We start from the raw sequence: 22,060 nt of genomic DNA on the forward strand, positions 1-22,060 counted from the left end.
AAGTAAAGCATATAGATTTCTGTTGATTTAGCACTAAATGGAATTTAATTTTTATATATAGTATATATGATATTTATTGTACGAACTGGAAAATCATAAGAATTCATCTTTAGTCAAATAAAAAGCAAAACAAACAAGCAAACCTAGACTCAGTAGCCATTCCAGAACTGACTTTCCAACTCTGGAGAAGTTGTGTGGGACTTTGGTGCCACGGTGGTAGGTGGCCTGTGCTATGGCTTACGTTGTCCCTTCACAAAAGCAACAGCTACACCACAGACATTATTCTGATTCTCTCTACCAAAAATTTAAAACTAGCCACCACTGATTATAGTGAATCAGAAAGAAAAAAAAGAAAAAAATGTATGATTTCAGAAGATAACACTGAGCCAGGTCTGCTTGGGTGGGTCAACGTCACAGCACCCAACTATCCAGGAGGAGTTAGCCAGCCTTTACTACCAACTCTGAGAGCTTGTCAGTTTCCTCCAGGAATGGGGCCATGTGCATGGCTGGTCAGGCTGCTAGGGTCATTTTGATTAGATTGGCTGAGGGAGCTGAATCCCACCAGTCTTCGCCTATGGCCCACAAAACCATAGCAACCCCAGGACGAGATTTTAGGAAGATCTTGAAGTACAGAGGTATGATAGCCAGGGGATAACTTCGGCCCTCACACCTTCAACAATTCCTATTTTCTAACTAGGAAAAGAAACTTACCAGTGCCGAGAGCACAAGGAATGCTGAATTTAATCACTGAGTGTAGTTAAGTGCTGTTCAAAGAACACATTTTAGTGTTAGTACTACTGGCTCACATTGTACTTGGCAATTGCTTGAAACTTTACCAAAGTACATTTTCTAGTGAGCTTGCCTCTGGTATATGCCTAGGAAACCGTGACTCTTCTCTGCAAGGACAGATCTGAAATCAAAATTGCAAATAGATAAAACATTTATGAGGACTCCCAGGATAGTCATTAATGCATGGGTTAAGAAAAGCCATTCAATATTTACCATGCACTACTATTCTAAGTAAATTGTCAATAATATTAACAATGGCAATATGTTCCACTTCTCATGTTCATTCAAGTATATTTATGAATGCCTGCTTTTGACACTAAGAGAGTGGAACCAAAATAAAGCCCCTCAAAAGTATAAAAGATGCCCACAACTGGCATCTCCCTGGGGCCAGGGAGCAGAATCAAGTTACAGATAAATAGGGAGAGTGTGTGGGGTGGTAAGCAATTGAAAACGTTGAGACGGTGTTTCACTGTGATGCGAGTAGCACTAGCACTAGCGCAGCCCAGGTTAAGTTTACACACGAGTTAAATGTGGCCATTGGTGCTGTCTCTTCCAGGACAAGTGGTTACATCTAGCAATGTGCTTCTTAACAGCAGCATCCCAAAGCTGTATAGGTACCAGAGGTTGAAAGACAAGAATTCTGTAGTTTCCTGTGCTCCTTTTGGGTCCCTCTCCCTGCTACAAAGCCAATAGCATTCAGTCACTACTGGGCTGAACCCTCTTTATCTAGTCCTGACGTCCATCCACGGTCCACCTCTGAAAACCACCGTCAGATTAAATTTTCACCTTTTAATACCTCACATGGAAGTATTAAGTTTGAAAATGAGGGGTTTTAGGAGGGACAACCGTAGTCAAGCCATGCCATCGCCTCAGCTTCTCTCTCTTCATGTTTTTGGCACTCTACCTTATCATCTGCAGAGCTACTGTCCAACAGGGACAGCAAGAGGCATGACACAAACTGAGTCAACGGGAGGACAAATACAAAGAAACATATTAATAAATATGAAAAGAGTTGCTGCCCAGGCCTGACCTCACATTGAACCCAGGCTCCCATGGGAGTTGAAGGACAGCCTAAGTAACTTAGTGAAACAGTGCCTCAAAATGTGCAGAGAAGCTGAGGGCATGAGGCTGGGAGGCTGAGCGCATGAGGCTGGGAGGCTGCGGGAGAGTGCTTACCTGATACATGCAAGGGCCTAACCTCAATCCTAGCCCCTTAAAAAGTATATCTTGGTAAAGATGTAAGTATTAAGGAAGGAAAATTGAAGCACATAGTAGGACAAAATCATATTCTTAAAATCTACCAGGAAAAAAAAATCTCAAGGTAATTATGTGAAAAAATCAAGTCTATTTACTTCTGTGTGGTTCTTAAGCTTCTGAGAAAACTACCTTATTTTGAAAGTCGGTAGACAGTCTCTGCTAAGACTGAGAAGGACAGCTCAATAAAACTATAGAATGATTTCGTATTCAAATATCAATCTAAAACTTCTGAAATACATATTAGCAAATTTCAATTAAGCCTAATATCAAAAGAATAATACAATGAGGCAAATTTGATCTGATTCCAGAACTTTAAGAAGAGTTCAATAGCCAGCTATCTATCAATATGCCTCCTCCATCAACCAATTAAGGAGAAAGACTGTTGTTGTTTTAAACCAAAAAGGACATTTTTTTTTAACCCAAAAGGGGCTGGAGAAGTGGCTCTGCAATTTAAGAGAACTTATCATTCTTGCAGAAGAATACAGTTTAGATCCCAACACTCACAGCAGGCATCCTATAACTGCTTACAACTCCAGTATGATGGGTCCGACACCATCTGGCCTCCTCGGGCACATGAACACATGTGGTGTACATGAACTCACACACACACACACACACACAGAGAGAGAGAGAGAGAGAGAGAGAGAGAGAGAGAGAGAGAGAGAGAGAGAGAGAGAGAGAGAGAGAGAGAGAGAGAGAGAGAGAGAGAAAGAGAGAGAGAGAGAGAGAGAGAGAGAAAGAGAGAGAGAGAGAGATGTAAATAAACAATACATAATTTTAAATGGTCTTATAAGAACTTGAAGCCATTTCTTTACAGAATAAAAAAGCAAAATAAAATAAGATTTACAAGGATTTCAAACAGGATTCAGCCAACATGTGAATTGTCACAGTAAAGCACTTAGCACAACTGAGAGATAAAACTGAGAAATAAAAAGGTGCAGAAATCACCAAGTTGTGCATCTGTGCAGCAGCAACAAAATTTATTTTATGGTGCCATTGGGGCCTCTAGCCTTGAACCCTCATCCACCTGCCTCTACTAAAATTTAGGCAGAAAAGTTAACATCCAATACAACGGGATCCATAAGGTATTATTATGCTTTCTGATGGTAAATTCATTTAAACAGAACCATCCTTTGCTTGCAGTTTTAAAAACTTTCTATGTGTTCCTCGTCCTGAGATTAGAATGTGTTATTGCTTTATTGGTAAACTATACACCCACTTCCAGAACTTGATTGTGACACTCAGACAATACAAATAATGGCCACTTTGCCCCGGCCTTTGTAAAAGCAACCTCTGTAGCACATGAGGTAAAGCAAGAAGTTCCATTTAATTGAGTTATAAACACATAAACCCTCAGGTCCTGATGCTGCCCTACTGAAGCATGTGGATGTGGGAACTTCCTCCATGTGTTTGCTCTGCGGCCTTTAGAACACGTGTGGAGATGACTCTGACCAGCCTAGAAAGCATCCTTGCTACAAGCCCAGCCCAGGAAGCAGCTTCCACTTGGTTCTGGCGTTCAGTTCATTGACTCCTGGGGCCCTTTGTTTCTGTCAAGTACAGAGGATTAAGTTGAACAAAGGCCTTTGATGTTGGGGCAGTTGAGGCAGGTACAGCTCTAGGCTTTGTGGACGTCAAGTGCTCTGCTCCTGTGCTGTCACACTGATGCCGTTGGTCTTCTATCCCAGGTCACTTGGAACGCCCCACTCATCCAGAATGGAGACATACTGAACTATGAGATCAGAATGCCTGACCCTCTCATCAAAATAACCAACGTGTCCTCAAGCGTGTTGAGCCATCTAGTCAAGCGTCTGATTCCTTTCACTAATTATTCGGTCACCATTGTCGCTTGCTCCGGAGGTAATGGATACCTTGGAGGGTGCACGGAGAGTCTACCCACCGTGGCTGCTACCCACCCAGCCCTGCCTCAGGAACTGGGCCCATTGTCGGTGATTCTTCTAAGTGAATCTTATGTTGGGATTTCTTGGCAACCACCTGCCAAACCAAATGGACCAAATTTGAGGTACAGAAAGTGATTTGGCTTTGGGGTTTGTTTTGGATGTATCATTCCGAGAGGTAGGGAAGCAGGATTGTGTTCACATCTCAGTAGAACTAGTTCCACACCGGGTACCATCCTTACCTCTACACACTCATGATAATTATACAATTTCCTCCCCTCTTAACATTTGTGTAGCGTCACATCGTATATCTTGATGGAAATGAACCAAGGAAGCTCATCAAGTGAGAGCAAGCACCATAATATTGAAACAGGCTAAAAACTTTAAAATACTTATCACATAGCTAAGATTCCAATCCATCATCCTGCCCTTTTCAAAAACAATAAATATTTTTATTGCGTTAGGGAGCTCTGATGCACATTCTGTGTGACATGGGACAGCTGATCCTCTGAATTACAAAGTTAACGCTGCAGTTGTGTCTGTGTCACCACTAGCTATACTTGTGAAGAATGTTCTCTGAGAGAAGACTCCAGCAAAGAGCTGTGATTCTAAAATATCTCTGTCACAGCTGGAACTGGATACTCTACAGAGGAAACAGAGCAGATAATATCATCGTTGTTTATAAAAATTTGATAGTAGGAGTCTTAGGAAATCATTAACTCGATAAGATTTTTATAGTCCTACTTTGTGTGAAACTTGCAACAAATATGGGGCAAATCTGACACAAAAATCTAAAATTTTACCATGCCTGCTGATAAAAAAAAAAAAAATGAGTGGGTATATGATAATTTACAATTAAAAGACTGTGTGATAGTTGAGCCAGGAAAAAAATTCTTACCTGGAAACACTTCATGATTGTACTATGGTACTGTTTATGCTTGCGTGCATGCGTCACGCACACCTGCCACTAAGCTACCTGCATCTCGGTAATAACAGGAGCTGAAGGCAATCACGATGTTCCCGCTTGTCTTTTGCTTTAGATACGAGCTTCTGAGACGTAAAATCCGGCAGCCACTCGCTTCAAATCCCCCAGAAGATTTAAATCTGTGGCACAATATTTATTCAGGAACTCGGCGGTTTTACAAAGATAAGGGTCTTAGCAGGTGAGATTACAAAAACTATAAAAACAAATGCTGGCATTTAGTTTGGGGCACGTTGAATAGTTCAAAGTGTCCCGGCGTCTTCGTTGTGTGAACCTGTTATCAGTCACCCGGTAGAATATGTTCAGTTATTACTGTGGCGTTAATCATCGAAGTGTGGCCGAGGCGTGTTTAGTGTTTGCCATCTCAACTGTGTGCTTGAAATAAGCCTTTCAAGTCCAGCTTGGAGATGTGTGTGCCCCAGCCTATTGCTTTTGCCACAGCTCTATCTAGACATGAAACGTAATAAAGAAATGTGAAAGTTTTGAATGTATTCGGAACTGTGGAGATGAGTGGGTGCCTCCTGTGCATGCCTGTCCCCGGAGGAGGTAATGGGCTATGGGTTGTTGAATTAGTGAGACTGGAAAGGGCTGAATCTAGAGTTGAAAGCTAATATATGAGCCAGTAGGTCATATCCATCAAAAACATACACCACGTGGTAGACCTTGATCTATATTCTCTTTCGTTTCCTGCTAAGGAACCAAACTTTTTACCATCTCTGGGGCTTCATCTTTATTGTCTGTCATTCACAGGACCCAGTGGTTTCTCAGTCTTCTCGGTCCAGGCAATGTGGTGAAGCTTCAAAAAAACACATGAATGTCTTTTGTGAAAACTTCTGTTATGTTTTTCAATAACTTCTCTGTCAGGTTGGTTGTTTTTCTGGACCACCTGTGGAGTAACTGTGATCCGAGCCCTGCTCCTGCCGTCCATCGCTTGCCACTCCAGTGTCTGGTCCTCAGACTCACTCTCACAGTGCTCGTTGTGTACAACACGGAGAGTTCCCACCTCTGATCTCATTCCCTGACAGGCACTTTCCCGTCGGCACTTCCGGTCCTAGCTAGAAGGTTCTTCCTCCGTGAAGCTGCCTGTCCTGCTCTCTTGCTGCTCTAAATATGAGCTGAACCAAACATCCTCATGGCAGTCAGGCACTTTCCCATCAGCACTGGCACTTCTGGTCTTAGCTAGAAGGCTCTTCCTCCATGAAGCTGCCTGTTCTCTTTCTTGCTGCTCTCATTATGCGCTGAACCAAACATCCTCATGGCAGCTCCTTCTAGGAGGTCTGTGCAGATCAACCAAGTGGTGCTGGGGGAATCTGAGCTGACTTGTGAGGGTAAATGGCAAGGACACTTTTTTCTACGCTGGAACTTCAAACAGTGGTTGCTGTTTTTATTCAAGTAACTGCGGGGCTGGAGACTACACTGGCAGAGTGCTTGCCTGGCATGCAGGAACCCCTGGGTATAACCCTGAGCACGGAGAATAAATGGGGTGTGGAGGCAGGTAGAGACTAGAGGGTCAGAGGTTCAAGGTCATTTTCAGTGGACTAGTAATTGCTTACACCTCATAAACAGCTTGGGGTTAAAAGTCAGGATGCGCTTCCTTTTCCTTCACATTCAAAATACAAGGTACACGCCTTCCTAGTGTGAGGCCACTCTTTTTTATCAGGCCACCATTTGTAAGTCCAAAAATGTTCAGCCTACTTTTGCCCGAAGTGGACCATCGCAGCAGTGTGAGAGGAAGCTGGATGCTACCTTCCGGCCTCAGAGGGGGTGGGTGCACGTTGCTGGCCCAGGTGCTGCCTTCATGGATCCTGACAGTAGCCAGGGCTCCTCTGCCTGCTGGTGACCCACAGCTCCCAGCACACCAAGGGAACAAGCTCGGCCCACGGTGCCCCATATTGTGGCACCATAATAAACCTTGCCCCTAGACAGACCCAGTTTCCATTGGAATCTTGGGGAATCGCCTTTGGGACCACCACCACCCCTCCCCGATGATCCCCATAGATACTAAAAACCATGGATTCTAAAGTCCTTTTTGTGAGGTTGTGAAGTATTTGCATACACCCCACCACAGACTGGCATATTCCTAAATCATCCCTGTTCTGCTTGCAATGCTTAGGAAGGTGTAAATGTGAATAGTTGCTGCACTGCATTGTTTAGGAAACAAAACAAGGGGAAAAAATGGTTCAGTACCAGATGCTGTTATTTTTCTAAATATTTTCCATTCATGGTTGGTTGGATCTGAGGCAGTGTGGAACCCCAGGGCACAGAAGGCTGACTTTGTTTATCCTATTGATTTATCCATTTGGCTGTTTTTTGTTGTTGTCCTTAATTGAATCCATCTCTTTTTAGAAGGTATAAATTCTTTTTCTCCCCAAATTTCCCTGCTTCCTCTTTACTTCTTTACTATTTACATGAATAAATAGAACACTGAAGTGTTTTTTCACATATTACTTATATATATGTCTTTTTTATTTTATACCTGTGGGTATTTAGCTTGCATGTATATCTGTACACCACATGCATAAGGTGTCCATGGAGGCCAAAAGAGAGCACTGGACCCTGAAACTGTAGTCACGGCCATTGGTGAGCTATCATGTGGGTGCTGGGAATCAAATGCAGGTCCTCTGGAAGGGTGACCACTCTTTGTAACCCCCTGAGCCACCTCTTCAGATCCCCATCTTATTGTATTTTGATCATTACAGGCACATTTAGGACAGTGTTTAAGTGAGAATTCTTCTGATACAAAATAATCAAAGAATGATTGGGCATCCCTTTATAAACATAGCTATGAAATTAAAAGAAAGTTGGAATCACTGCCTTGCTCAAATGGGTCTGTTTACTATGCTGTATTTTTACTGTAAGAAAAATAGTCTAGACAACATTGGCAAATTTTTCTGTACAAATTCTATAACATGAAATTCAGAACTTTCGTACAGTTGTTTTGTCTTCTGTGTCTTATTATAGAATGCAGGTTACCAAGCCAGTTATCCAGGTGATTTGGATTATGCAAACTACCTTTCGTTTTTGTGATTATCTTGGGACAGGAGCCATTTGTCATTTCATTTTCTCTTCTCACAAGGATGAGGGTGAGGGCGCTGGGGCTCAGCATTTCACAGGAGATCTCTCCTATGTGTGTGACCCATTGTGTGAGACTCTACTCATGCAAGTTTGTGTTTGTGGCAGACATGAGGAGGACTTGGTGGAAGCAGCAGCCAAGTAGCCTCCACCTCCAAGAGCATCCCCTATAGTGGTTACGACATGGGAGCCTAAGTTCTGATAGGCTGTCAGTAAAGCTGACACAGTGTTGGATTCTGAGGAAAACAGCCAAAGTCATTCATTCTCTGCTATATTGAGAAGTTTTATCAGTTAACTCAAGATAACTGCACTTTTTAAGCTACAAACCTGTACACATTTTGACCCAAAATGTCTTTCACTGGACAAGTGCTTCCAGCAGACTAAATCCCACTTAAACATCAAGAGCTAGCCCAAATCACACCTCCTCCTCTGTGAGGTTGAACTGTAAGGTCTGACTGACTTGCACCCCAAGAGAAAGGGATGAAAAGAGAACATTCCGGATGAGCAAAGTCTGATTCCTCATGCCAAACATTCCATGAGGCTGGAGGGCAACTCCCTGAGGTGGGATGCCACTTTGAGGACCTGATTAAATCCACAGAATCCATGCGAAAAAGCAGGTGCTGAAGCCTGTGCCTGTGGCGCCAGCACCGGGGAGACAGAGGAGAATCCTTAGGGTTTGCTAGCCAGTGAGTTCCAGATTAAATGAGAGACTATCTTAAAAATTAAAGTGGAAAGAAACTGAGAAAGAAAAACAGCCAACATCCGCGTCACAGGCCTCCTTGACCCCTACTCCCCAGAGTTCACATCCTTGACCCCTAGTCCCCAGGGTTCACATCCTTGACCCCTAGTCCCCAGGGTTCAAATCCTTGACCCCTAGTCCCCAGGGCTCACATCCTTGACCCCTAGTCCCCAGGGTTCACATCCTTGACCCCCTAGTCCCCAGGGTTCACATCCTTGACCCCTAGTCCCCAGGGTTCACTTCCTTGACCCCTAGTCCCCAGGGTTCACATCCTTGACCCCTAGTCCCCAGGGTTCAAATCCTTGACCCCTAGTCCCCAGGGTTCACTTCCTTGACCCCTAGTCCCCAGGGTTCACTTCCTTGACCCCTAGTCCCCAGGGTTCACATCCTTGACCCCCTAGTCCCCAGGGTTCACTTCCTTGACCCCTAGTCCCCAGGGTTCACACGCACTTACACTAATAGTAGAAAAGCTCCCTCTGAGCGTTCACGTGCTCTGGCTCCAAAAGGACAGGCAGCAAGTCCCTTATTCTTTGCACAAATGACTGTTTGAAGTGGTGTTGCTCATGACAGAAAACACTATTTGTTTTTTATGTATTTTACCCGACGAATACTTTGAGAGTCACTAGGGATCATGTTTCTGCTGGATGTGCATATGTTTGTGTCACCAACCTACCAAATACATGCGGCCTGAAATCTGCAAGGCTGACTAGTTTTGACTGATTTAGGATCTGTGAGACACCTGTTTGTCCCCTACAAGTAACTATTTGATAGATAAATGGATGTAACCTGCGTCGACTGTACAGGATCTAGCAGTTTTCAACTAAACAGAATCTAGTTTACCTTTTCATTCATTTGTGTTAGAGCAACAGGACTTTAAAATGAGAATTGTTACATAACTAAGAGTTTAACCTGTGCTATTTTGCACAGAGGAAAATGTCATCATTGTGTGTGTCACCTTAACAGTTTCCATTTGCTGTTGCAGCAGAGGTCTATAAGGCTAGGTCTCGCTATGGTTATCTGGTGTCAGTTGACCTGTTGTTTTCCTTACAGAAGCTTTGTTTTATGACTGAATGGAATGCTTCACTTGACACCAACAATCACTGGTTAAGTTCACTGAAAAGATGGTACAGAGAATAAGTAGGAAGTAGGAAAGCTGTTTCTATACAAATAACTCACCGTCCCGTGTGCATAGGGGTAACATATGAGCCACATGGCCATGTAGACAAGTTATAGGAATATACTGGCACTAAGTAAGGATGATTTTGCTGGAGCCAGAGAGATGGCTCAGATGCTAAGAATGTGTAGCTCTCTTACAAAGGACCTGAGTTAGGTTCTCAGCACCTATGTAAGACAGCTAAGCCCTCCTCCAAGTCCAGATCCATGAGGTCTAAAACCTTGCCCTTATGTACAGGACCTGCACTCACATGTACACACACACACACACACATAATAAAAAGTAAGTCTCATAAAGTAGACAATGTAGACATGAAAATACAGACATTTAAATTATTAGTTATGTTTTGCAGTGAAAAAATGCACTTTTTAGTTTAGTAGGAGCAAGATCTTGTTAAATATCAGAGAGTGGGGCTGAAGAGATGATGGCTCAGCAGTGAAAAGCACTAACTGCCCCTACAGAGGACCTGAGTTAGGTTCACATCACTCAGGGTACCTAGCAATGCCTGTCACTCCAGTTCCTGGGGCTTCCATGGCCTCTTCTGGCCTCTGGGGACACCTGAAAACACACGTACATGATGAAAATCTTTACAATTCCTTTTTAAAGTTAGAGAAATGACAGAAGGCAAAAGTGTGGTGTCACATGAACGCACACTCTCAGTTAAGTGAGGCAGGGGATGTAAGAAAGCTAGAGTCCTCAGAAGTGAAAAGCAAGTCGTCCAGTTAACACTAATATGCAGTTCGGAAAACCTACTTAAGTCCTCAGCGTCCTGGGCTTTGGCTTTATCTTTAATCTCTAAAACAGAAGACAGTTAACTATTTGAAGCAGATGAACTCTAAAGGCAGTTCTACTTGAAAAGTTTTAGTACCATCTTGAAAGACAGTTGCATGTATTCATATGGTCCACGCCTTCTGTGTTTCATCTAATATATATAATATGTATTATTGAGAGTGTGTTGTATTGTATATAGCCATTATAGCCACAGTATTCCCTAAGATCCAGGTGACATAGATAGATAGATAGATAGATAGATAGATAGATAGATAGATAGATAGACAGATAGATAGATAGACAGACAGATAGACAGACAGACAGATAAACAGACAGATATAGATATATAAATAAAGTAGTGTGTGTATCCTTATTTATATAACTTGCATATTGCATAAAATTCCTAGCAGTATCATAGAAGGAAGGTCATCCAAATTTTGAACACCATGGAAAATATTAGTGCTATTAACTTGACACAGTAAAGGACTAAAACCATGGTGCCATTTGGAGCCATGAAGGCTGTTAAGTATATAATAACATCAACATATGGAAGAAAAGCTCAAATATTTTAGTGGAGCAGATTAGGCATCCAGTCTTCAGCTAAAGGAATAAGGCCATTTTATGACTTGAAATACAATTATGAGTATTTCACCCAGGGACAGAGCTAATGAAGCCAAGGTCGCTGGTTCAATCCCCATGTGGGCCATTATCGTCCTCTCCTTCCCTTGTCGCAGAACTGCCACCCTCTGAACCTTTGACTTGCCACCTTTCACATTCATCCTGGGGTCACAGAGGAAATTGAGCAGGCAGTCTGGATGCACAGGCAACCCAGCCCCTCCCTTGCCTAGAAAAGTCTCAAAGGTCAAGCCCCAGTCATGTGATGTCATCCCAAAAGAGGCAAGGCAGATTATCACCGGATTGTTATTGTTGTTATTACTCTCTTATCCCACTGGTAGTGCCCTGTGCCACAGCCAGTTCAGAGGACGCCTTCAATCAGGCGGCCTGCATTTGAATCTCAGCTCTCCTGAGGAGTCCGGTGACTGGACAAGCTATTTAGTATATTTTCCTCACTTTCACAATCCATATACCACAATGGCACTTTATTGTCTAACTGTGAGGAGCGGGTGTTCTGGTACATGTAAATGTTGCCTCTCAGTTGCCTTGGTTCCCCCAGGCTAGTTAGCACCTGCTGAAAAGCGCACAGGCGAGCATCTTTCCAGTGTCCCTTCATTCAGGGTCTACCAGCACAAGGGCTACCCTATGGCAGTTCTCAGAGTTAAAGTCACCCAACAAGTTGTCTTAAAGGCCAGCCTCCCTCCAGAGGCCTCAGAGAGTAATTTTCTTTGCTTAGAACTTCTGGTGGTCCCAGAGTGCCTGTTTCTGTGAGACTATCATTCCTCTCCTTCCCCGCCCCCATCTTTATGTGCGTCATCTCCTCACCTGTGTCGGACTGCATCACACATTCTCTCTTTCCTCCTACAAAGATACCAGCCACTGTATTGCGAGTGCCCCCTAAGCCAGGTGACCTCATCTTAACTCATTCAATGTACAAATATTCTACAGTTTGGATGGGAGCACACTAGACTTGAGAATGTCTCTCTCCTTTTTGGGGGCGGAGGTGCGTGGGGCGGGTATGAGGCAATCCGTGAAAGGAGGAAATGGGAAAAGAGGAAAGAAGAGGGGGAGAGAGACAGTGGGAGGGAGGGAGGGAGGGAGGGAGGGAGGGAGGGAGGGAGGGAGTTAAGAGGAAAGGAAGAGTGGGCAAGCAAGCAATGATGGAACTTTAATGCTAGCTCTTGTTGAGAGAAATAAACCAATAAACGGCCCCCAAAACCCACCGGCTCATCACCCATGGCTACAGCTGCCAAGTAGTGTCCGTTTTATGTGACTGGGGCAGAACTCCAGGAAAATACCTTTGGGTCCTACGTTAGGAAAAAGAGAAAGCAAACAGAACTGCACGGGGTAGGGGAGGGTGGTAGGAAAATGTTCTAAAAATCCTGATGTAACTTTGATCAACCCATTCGGTGAAGTTCTTGGAAGTGGTGCTCTCCCCTTTGTACAGTGACAAGGAGGGGCTGTGATATATTGAGACAAATACTTTGGGCCCTGGATACCCTGGGAATGCATAGTGACCCCAGATTAGAAGAAATCTGAGCCAAAGTTATAATCTGAAGCAACTTATAACTCAGCATATCTAAGTGAGTCTCTCTGCCTGGATGGTTGTAAAGCCGGGGCCTGTTTTTGTCTATAAATGGCATTTTACTACTCAGGCCATTTTGAACCAAAAAGGTAAAGTCACTGGGCTCCTGCTTAAAAGAGCCAAAGAGAAGCCAAGCCAGGTGAGGTGGCCTATGCCTGTGATCCCAGCACTTGGGGAGACAGAGGTAGGCTGATCTACAAAGTGAGTCCAGAACAGGCAAGGTTACACAGAGAAATCTTGTCTCAAAACAAGAACAACAAAAAGAGCCAAAGAGATGAGTATTTAAGGGACAACTTCAGGAAGTTCCCATCACAGCACATGGCAAAGTGTTGATCCGTTTCCCCTGTTTTGACTCAAATCAACATGGACACACTGGGGCCCTGCACACTTCACTGTCACCAAGCTCTCAGAGGGACAATCCTGTGCACTCTGCTCACAGGTGAGGTTTTGTTTAAGCATGTATCTGCCAGCCAATGAGATTCCAGGCACAGGAAAGGGGGAGAGGAAGAGAGTGATGATGGAGTCTGATATCTGAAAATGGATGAGCTTTCCTAAAGAAGAGAATAAAACTCTCCCTAGTGTCGGGACAGGAAGCTGGCAGGCTGCCAGCCTTGTAATTACATCTTGAATTGAGCCATAATCCTCACTGCTTCTGAAAACAGTAAGAACGGGGAAACGAGAACCCACGTTTATTTTAAAGACTGATATTTGCTTACTGCTTCCAAATCGAATGCTTTCCTGACCCGGGTGGAGGCTGGAGAGTTAGGGAGATAGCGGCATGTTTTGTGTTAGAGGAAACAAAGCATTTCCTAGAAGGAAAAGGAAACTGAGCATTTTGTGGAAAGGAATTCTATATTTTGTGAGGGGAAAAAATTAAAGTGTTTTGTCTTCCATGGAACATAATTTATATGGGTTTTTTTTTTTTTGTTCGTTTGTTTGTTTAAACAAAACCTTCAGGTTTACAACGTATGAATATAAGCTCTTTGTACACAACAGCGTGGGATTTACACCAAGCCAAGGAGTGACAGTGACCACCTTAGCAGGCTTTCCGGAGAGAGGTGCTGCTGTCACCGCAAGCGTCCTTAACCACACAGCCATAGACGTGAGATGGGAGAAGCCAAGTAAGAAAGCTTTGTGTGTGTGTGTGTGTGTGTGTGTGTGTGTGTGTGTGTGTGTGTGTGTGTGTGTGTGTGTGCATGTGTGTGTGTGTGTGTATTTGTTTCCCCTCTGGGTACTAGCTCTTGTTACTTTTCTGCTGATGTGATGGAACACATGGCGGAAGCAAGTTAAAGACGGAGGGAGCCACATGGGTTGATGGTTCTAGAGGATTAAAGCCCACCATGCCTAGGAGGCATACCAGCAAGCAGCATGGTGGTGACTGACTTCTCCAGCAAGGCCACACCCATAAACCTCCCCAAAGAGTGTCACCGCCCGACACCAAGTATCCCAATGTCTGGGAGTGTGGGAGTGCATTTCTCATTCGAACCATACAGCATGGTGCGCTAAGAATGAGGATGTCAAGGTGCCTAAGCTGTTCATGTGCGCTCATGTTCACATATGCAGATGTGTTTATGTCCACGTGTACATGGGCAAGCGTGTGTGGATACCAGAGATCAGCCGAAGGTGGTGGCCCTCAAGCGACTTGTTCTTTCATTGTTCTTGAGCTCATGGTTTTCCTAGCAAGCCTCAGGGATACGTCTGCCTCTGTTTCCCCAGTACACAAGCAGATGCCACCGATGCCCAGCGTTTTTATGTAGGCTCTGGAGCTTTCAACACCATCTTCCCAGGCCTGTGTTGTTTGTTGTTCTTAATTGACAAATGCCTCCTTACTTCTCCCTGGACAAGTGTCCTGCTCCTGTGATCACTTAGGATGGAAATAGTCCGTTCACATCGGCGTGGAGACTGGATAGCAGAAGAGTCTAAGTGTCTGCTTACTAACTGGACATTGTACGGGAATGTGACCCTTCTGGGGCTCCCACAGTGTGGCATGCTTAGTGCCAGTGTTGGCTGGTGATGGAATCCCATCTCTACACACTGTGGCTGGATTAAGGATCTCACATTGGCTTGATAGAACACTTCTTGACTTTTGAACGAGCACACAGATGAATCCGTGGCTCTTTACAACTTTGGAAACCACGGTGAATGAGATCTCAGCTACCCAACAGTATAGCATTTAGCTTCTAATCTGCCCATGCGTGGTGCCTCATAAGAACAACCAGAAAACAAGTCCTGAGTCTGTCATGGAAATATTTATACTATGTTTGCAGACATGCCTTAAGATCTGACAAATGACTGAATCAAAACGTGTTGCTATTTTCACTAAATACTCAGAAGTATCTGACTTGTACAGGTTTGATTAAAAGGTTTTGATTTATAATCGCTCACCAGAACAATTATCTACTATTATACAAAAAGATGAATATAACAATGGCAACCATTAGCACAATTTGAGTCCTCCAGACTGGAGTCTGTCACAGCCTAGAAGGACCTGAGTGTGTCTGTATAAACTCTATAGCCATGATTCATTAGGAGCAGGTTTTGATGTCATCAACTGTAAACCAGACCAGTGTCAGTCACTCTTCCATCATTATGAAAAAATAGCCAACAGAAATTCATGTAAATGGAAGGAAAGAGTATATCAACTCAGCTTTGGTGTCTGGGTCCATGGTCACTTACTTTCGGAGTTTTGAGGCCTGTGGTGAGGCAGCACACAAGACAGGTGTGTATCCTAGCAGCTTTAAAGTAAAAGAAAGAGGCCACACTTCAATATTCATCTCAGCAGCATGTTCCAGCCAGCTAACCTCCCCCGGGTACCAGCTCCTAAAAGTTCATCACCTCCCAACACTGTAAGAGGCTGAGAACCAAGGCCAGGGTGTGTGGTCCCAATAACGTTTTGTATAGGGACATACATTGTGCTTATCTAAAGCTCTCACCAAATAATTTATAAAAAATAAAAACAGGGGTTTTGTAAGGTTGATGCTTTTTAATGATCTTTGGTATTTCTCTTAGAATAATTTGAACCATTTTAGTGGAAAACCTTAAGTAACTTAATTGATCTTAGGATTTTGTTCTGTCACATCTGCAGGAAAAATAGGTTTTAGCTGAAGTTGAATTTATTTGTGACTGTGTGTGTGTGTGTGTGTGTCTGTCTGTCTGTGTGTGTGTGTGTCTGTGTGTCTGTGTCTGTGTTATCACCCATTCCACTCCACCTTGCCCACCAATTTATCTCAAGAGCTTTCCCGTAAAATTAGCATGTGCGCGCGCGCGCGCGCGCACACACACACACACACACACACACACACACCATGTGTATTTAAACACTAAAGTGAAGATTTGGCTGCTGTGCTCCCACTCAAGTACATCCTCTGTGATATCACTGCGTTCCTGAAGTCGGCGTGCTTATAGAAGCTGACAAACCTAATAGATCTGAAGCAGCCCGCTGAAGTTTCATTACCTCAGTAATCAGAACCCCTGACCTTCGGGATGTAGGTAATGCAATCTGCTGTGATTTCCATTCATACCTCGGAAAGTTTTTCAGATAACGCTTTGTGAGCACAAAGGTGAACTCGGAGAAAGGGTTGGCTGTGAAAAGCCGACTGCAGGGTCCTGTCCCTCTTTGCGCAACTGCCATCTTAGGTAAATTAACAAGCCACTGCCCTGTGAAGAGCTGCCTATTTTCTCAACTGTAATTTTAATGATGTTTTCTTGCTACATAGAAAAAAAATTGGCACATGCCTACTAAGCTGCACAGTACAAAGTTGTAATTTAGCACATCTTGGAGTTGAGAATCTTAGAAATAAATTTGTACATCTTTCTATGCTAAATATCATCTTTCAAAAAATCATGAAATAAATAAATATAGGTGGGTATATGTATACATGCATGTATGTGCACACACATACACACACGTATGAATATATGTATATTCACTCATTCTGGGCTGGGACATGGCTCAGCCTGTAGTCCCAGCACACCTATGGCATAATAAGAGTCAGGCATAGGAGACTCAATAGCTAGTCCAGCACAGCTCATCTGCTAAACACAGCAGTTGACAAGAGACTGTGTCTCAAAGTAGAAAGTGAGCATCAATACATGAGGCTGTCCTCTGACCTCTGTGAACTCCCTCTGACCCCATGCATGACCTTTGACCTTTATGCATGCACCATAGTATGTATACACTCAAACACACACACCTGCACATGCACACACATCATACACGAAGAAAATTATAACAAGAGGCTTGATTTTTTTTTCCTCTGCTGCGATTTGTACAAATGCATTTCATTTTAATGGCAAAATGTTCCTGGTAAATTTTTAGCCGTCACACATTGACAATGAAAAGCCATTTGATATATTTTTTTTAAACTGAGATGTAGACAATAAAGCAGTGATTTCTATTCATACCTTGGAATTATTTCAGATAATTCTTTGTGAGCACAAAGGTTAACTCGGAGAAGGGTCAATACACTCATTTGAATCACTACTTGACAGTGTGCCTGCTTCCATCACGTGTGTTTGTAATGTGATGTAAAAATATCTCTGTATGCTTTCAAGCTTGTTTCAGGGGTAGAGAAATGCAAGCTTGCTTTCTCTCTTCCATGTCTAAACCATTAGGAGAAAGAAAATAATAGTGTTTTGTTTACCCATCAGAAGATTTCACCTAAAGACAATCATCTCTACATTAATTTTAAAGATTTATTTTTGTTATTTTAATTTAGTGTGTGCTTATAGTTAGTAATATCTTTTACTGTTTTCTATCTATTTCAATTTTGCATATAATAAGGAATTAATGCATTAATTTTTCCTTACTTATCATGACTCTCAATATTTTCTTTATAAATAATTTTCATTGCTATACACAACTATTACATAATATTACACACAACTCTTCTCAAAATGGTGCCAGCACTTAGCATCAGCCTTTAAATTCCCCCAATCCTAAATTTTCAGTTCCCCTTTTTTTCCTCTGCACGATGAATCCAGAGGGCTGTATTCTGAACACCCACTTGCTTATTTTACTATTATTGTTATGATTGTGTGTGCATGGGGGAGTGTGTGTGTGTGTGCAGGCGTGTGTGTGTACATGTACATGTGCCTGCCTTTGTGTGTGTGCATGTCTGAGTTCTCGATGAGGTCAGAAGGGGAACTACTTGAGGAAGCTGACTTACTCTACCACAGCTTGCAGGCATTGAGTTCAGGTAGTCAGGCTGCATAGCCAGCGCTTTCCTCTCCGAGACACCTCATTGAATTATCGTAAAGTTTTTAAATGTAACTGTGTGTTAATTTTTCACTATGTAACATAGTATTTCTGTCATATTTTCCTCAAAACATGCTGGTCTCATTCTATTACCAGCAAACATGGACACAGCAATACATAAGTAAGAGAGTGGCATGTCCCACTGAATTGTGACACGCCCTCCAAATTGGAACATTTGCTTTAGGAATGAGGGGAAACCCATCAGCCTTGCGGGGGAGGGTTAATAGAAGGTCATGTGCTTTGGGTGATTGGAAGGTTCTGGAGGGCCCTCCCAACAGTGCAGCAGGAATAAACAGTTGCTGGGTGTGGGGATGCTGGCCAGATAAACTGGGAAAGAAAAGACATAGTCAGGTGGTGGTTCTGCCTGCAAGCTATGAGGACAGCCCCAGGGGTGCTGGCTTTGGTATCCATCATCCATCCTGGGTAGGGTTTCCATCAATGCAGCTGCGTTTGAATTACCCACAATCCTTATCAGTTACCCCTCTGCCCTACTCCTATCAGTGACCCAGAAGATGAAAGCAGTGGTTCACCAAACCAAGCCTTCAAACAGTCCAGACTTCGGTATGTGGTCTGTGGTGAGTTCCCTTTCTGGGGTGCATAGAAGCGTATGTATGAGTCTCCCCAGGAAGTCTGTCACATAAGCATTTGGAAGCACCTCATTAATGTCATAAAGGTTTAACTTTCAGATTAGCCTAATTAATTAAGGTATCAAATCACACAAACTTGACCTGTAGCACATCTTACATACTCTGGAATGGCTATAGATTAGTGAGTAACATTCCCATCAGCCAGTGAGAAGTATTTCTATTGAGAAGAAACTTTCTCCTAGACAACGCACCCGGCTTCGCTGGCTGTGACCTATATTATCATTTAGGGAATATGAAAGGCTGTAGGTACAGTTGGTGACTTCAGAGAGATGACACTCCTCAGTCTCCAGGGTCTTCTGACACAAACCCTTCCAGCCACACCTGCACACCCATCATTTTAAAATACTGCTAGAGATAAAACAAAAGTAGAATCATTGTTAGGGGAAAGTCAAAACTAAAACTTGCCATTTATGCATGAACCCCAAGATGTCAATGTAAAGGAGTCTGTACAAAAGTCCTCCGCAGTGTGTAACTTTATGTTGCACATATATTTGTAAATAGTTATATTGATATTTTGAAGGTTAGTTGAATAACTATAAATAGCATAATTAGAATATTTAAAAGAAAATGTAAAGTGTATGTTCCTCAATATGACTGCTCTATTGATTATAGAGTGAAGAGAAAAATAAAATTGTCTAAAAATAAAATAAAATCTAACTACCAGTTTACCACAAATAAGGTACCAGAATATTTTATAAAGCTGAATCTCCACCACCTTGCCTCTACCTCAGCCTAGAAATAGTTTAAGAAAGAATTTATTCTGCCTTATCTACCTGCCACAAAAACAACAGTCTATGTTTTCTGTTAATAGCTTTTCAAGATCTACAAGGCGATGTGGAATATTACACACTGTTTTGGAATTCTGAGACCTCAGACGAATCTCTGAAATTCTTCCCCGATGCAGACTCTTCTGTCATCCGCCACTTAGCTCCCAACACAGAGTATCAGATCTTTCTCTACGTTTTCAATGGGGTTCATGGAATCAACAGCACAGCAGTGCGTGTGACCACGTGTCCTGAGGGTGAGTAAAGATTTCAAGAGGTTCTTGACTTCAGTGGTGCCAGTGCTATTGATTAATCCTTCCTGGAGCCAATGTCAGTCATTCCTCCTTTATAAAACTTCCTGGTGCTGAAAAGGAAGAGGGTATGTATCAAGATGCTTACGTGCTTCTTGTTGTCAAGTGATTGCAGAATAGGCCTGTCCCCTTAAAGCAGCAGCGTGGAGCTGTGCGAACCAGCCATCAGCCTGGTTTTTGCTTGTTGGTTTCAGTGCAGGCTTAGTTGGGAGCCAGTTCACATCAATAAAAGGTGGCATTTAGGAACATTTTTTTTTTCTAACATAAGCCCTCAAAAGCATTGCGCTTTTCAAAATGACACCCAAGCTCAGAGAAAGCCCTCCCCGAGTCACCAAGACACAGTAGGTGGAAGTTCAGAAGAATTGCATATGTCTCGGTTTCTAAGCCAGTTAGCGAGGGAAAGGAAGCCAGAGAATCAACTTGTGAGTCGGAAATGAGTCTGGAATGGTCTTTCTAATCTTTCTGGCTTTATATGGTCTCATTATAAACATTATAATATCGTTACCTCCCAAGCAAGTGTTCCAGGCCATTAGCAGAACTCTTTAAGGTTGGAACCATTTCCCTCTGTGGTGCCAAAGGTCGGCACCTTTTGTTTATAAAATAGGATGAATCACAGGGACCATTTTTCAACTAGTTAAGATGAGTTCTTATGATAAAAATAGGCCCTTGCATAGTTATTTCTGACATGCTTGAATAATTGTGTAATTTAACGCTAAGCAAGATTTTTTTCCTAATGTAAGATTTCATCATTACCTATGGTAATCAACACTCAAAATCATTTACATAATGACAATATTGCATTATTGCTTCATATTGCTTGAGTTACAAGCTAGTAACAGCAAATGATTTTTCACATTCCAGCAGCCTCAGTGTATTTGAATTTTATTTTATTTTATTTGGCTTAAGGAGCAAATCTACCCCCCCGCCACACACACACACACCACTGCAAAAGATATAAAGTGAAAGGTTGAAAAAAGACAAATAATAGAGATGTGTTAGAGGTGCAGGCGGGTGAGTAATTTGTCATTTGTATCCCACTGGTCACATTGCACTGAAGATCAGCACTATGCTGGTGGCATGAAGGCTTTCACCGCCGATTCTTGTGGCTTCTAACTGAGAGTATAATAAGCCAATTTGCAGAGGACTTCAGACTGTGGTAACTTCATCACGGGGAAGCGGGTGAGCAAGGGGCCCTGCACTAAGCCTCGGAGTCAATCTGCGTGCTTTTGCGGAGACAGCTGGCGCCTATTCAGTTTCTTCCTTTAATTCTAGAGCCTCAGGGCATGCTTCCTCCAGAGGTTGTCCTCCTCAACAGTACAGCTGTACATGTCATCTGGACGTCTCCTTCAAAGCCAGACGGCACTGTTGCCACGTCTTCTCTCTATGTAAATAATAAGCTCTACAAGGCTGGAATGGATGTGCCGGGATCGTTTATTCTAGAAGGTCTCTCTCCCTTCACTGCCTATGACATTCAGGTCAGAGCGTTGTTTTCTTTCTTTTTGGATGGATAAGCTCGTGGATATGTTAAATAAAACATGCCAAGCAGAGCACTGTCTCTGAGTGGAGGGCCTCTGTCCTGGTTACAGACTATTGGTTATTTGTTGGGGAAGGGAAGAGAGAAGGAGGAAATTGACCAGAATGAAGGAAAGCTGTCTGCCCTGAGGAGTTCTCAGACTTGAATCCCCTGAGAAGGGCTCTTGGCGAAGATGGGGCTGGGGCTGATGAGGGAGATGACAAAATGCCTGTCAATGAAATGAAGTTAATTAAGTCATCACCAAAAAAGTCTTTCCCTTTGCATTCTTTCTTGACATAGAGATTTTTCTCTGCTTCATTTTTTCCCTGCCACGTACTCAGGGAAGAAGCACCCCTCGCTGTGTGTCGGTTGCCCATCGCCAGGGCGTGGCACGGAGAGTGTGAAATAGCCTGTCCTCTACTGGAATCCCTGATCATGAATGCAACAAGAAAACATAAAATACAGCAAATAAGATAATGCCCCAGGACAGGCAAGCTCCTCAGAGAAGCCCTGTCTTGGAAAACAAACAAACAAACAAACAATCCTTACCCCACCACCACCAAAAAAAAAAAAAAAAAAAAAAGCACCAAAGGACATGCTAGGCTCCACAGAGAAGCCCTGTCTCGGAAAACAAGCAAACAAACAAACAACCTCCACCCCACCCGACCCCCAAAAACAGCAAAGGGCTG

At 43.1% G+C, this 22,060-nt stretch overlaps 1 protein-coding gene across 1 annotated transcript in view; it reads left to right on the forward strand.

Moving 5' to 3' along the window:
- The window catches only part of Ush2a (usherin), a 696,795-nt gene that overhangs the window by 470,636 nt on the left and 204,099 nt on the right, over positions 1 to 22,060 (forward strand). The window contains exons 41-45 of the mRNA XM_051148119.1: positions 3,732 to 4,066; positions 4,982 to 5,104; positions 13,837 to 14,000; positions 19,595 to 19,804; positions 21,131 to 21,333. Coding sequence (XP_051004076.1) covers positions 3,732 to 4,066; positions 4,982 to 5,104; positions 13,837 to 14,000; positions 19,595 to 19,804; positions 21,131 to 21,333 — 1,035 coding nt within the window. The remainder of the gene's footprint in view (positions 1 to 3,731; positions 4,067 to 4,981; positions 5,105 to 13,836; positions 14,001 to 19,594; positions 19,805 to 21,130; positions 21,334 to 22,060) is intronic.

The sequence above is a fragment of the Acomys russatus genome, chromosome 6, assembly GCF_903995435.1.
Source record: "Acomys russatus chromosome 6, mAcoRus1.1, whole genome shotgun sequence".
Classification (NCBI taxonomy): domain Eukaryota; kingdom Metazoa; phylum Chordata; class Mammalia; order Rodentia; family Muridae; genus Acomys; species Acomys russatus.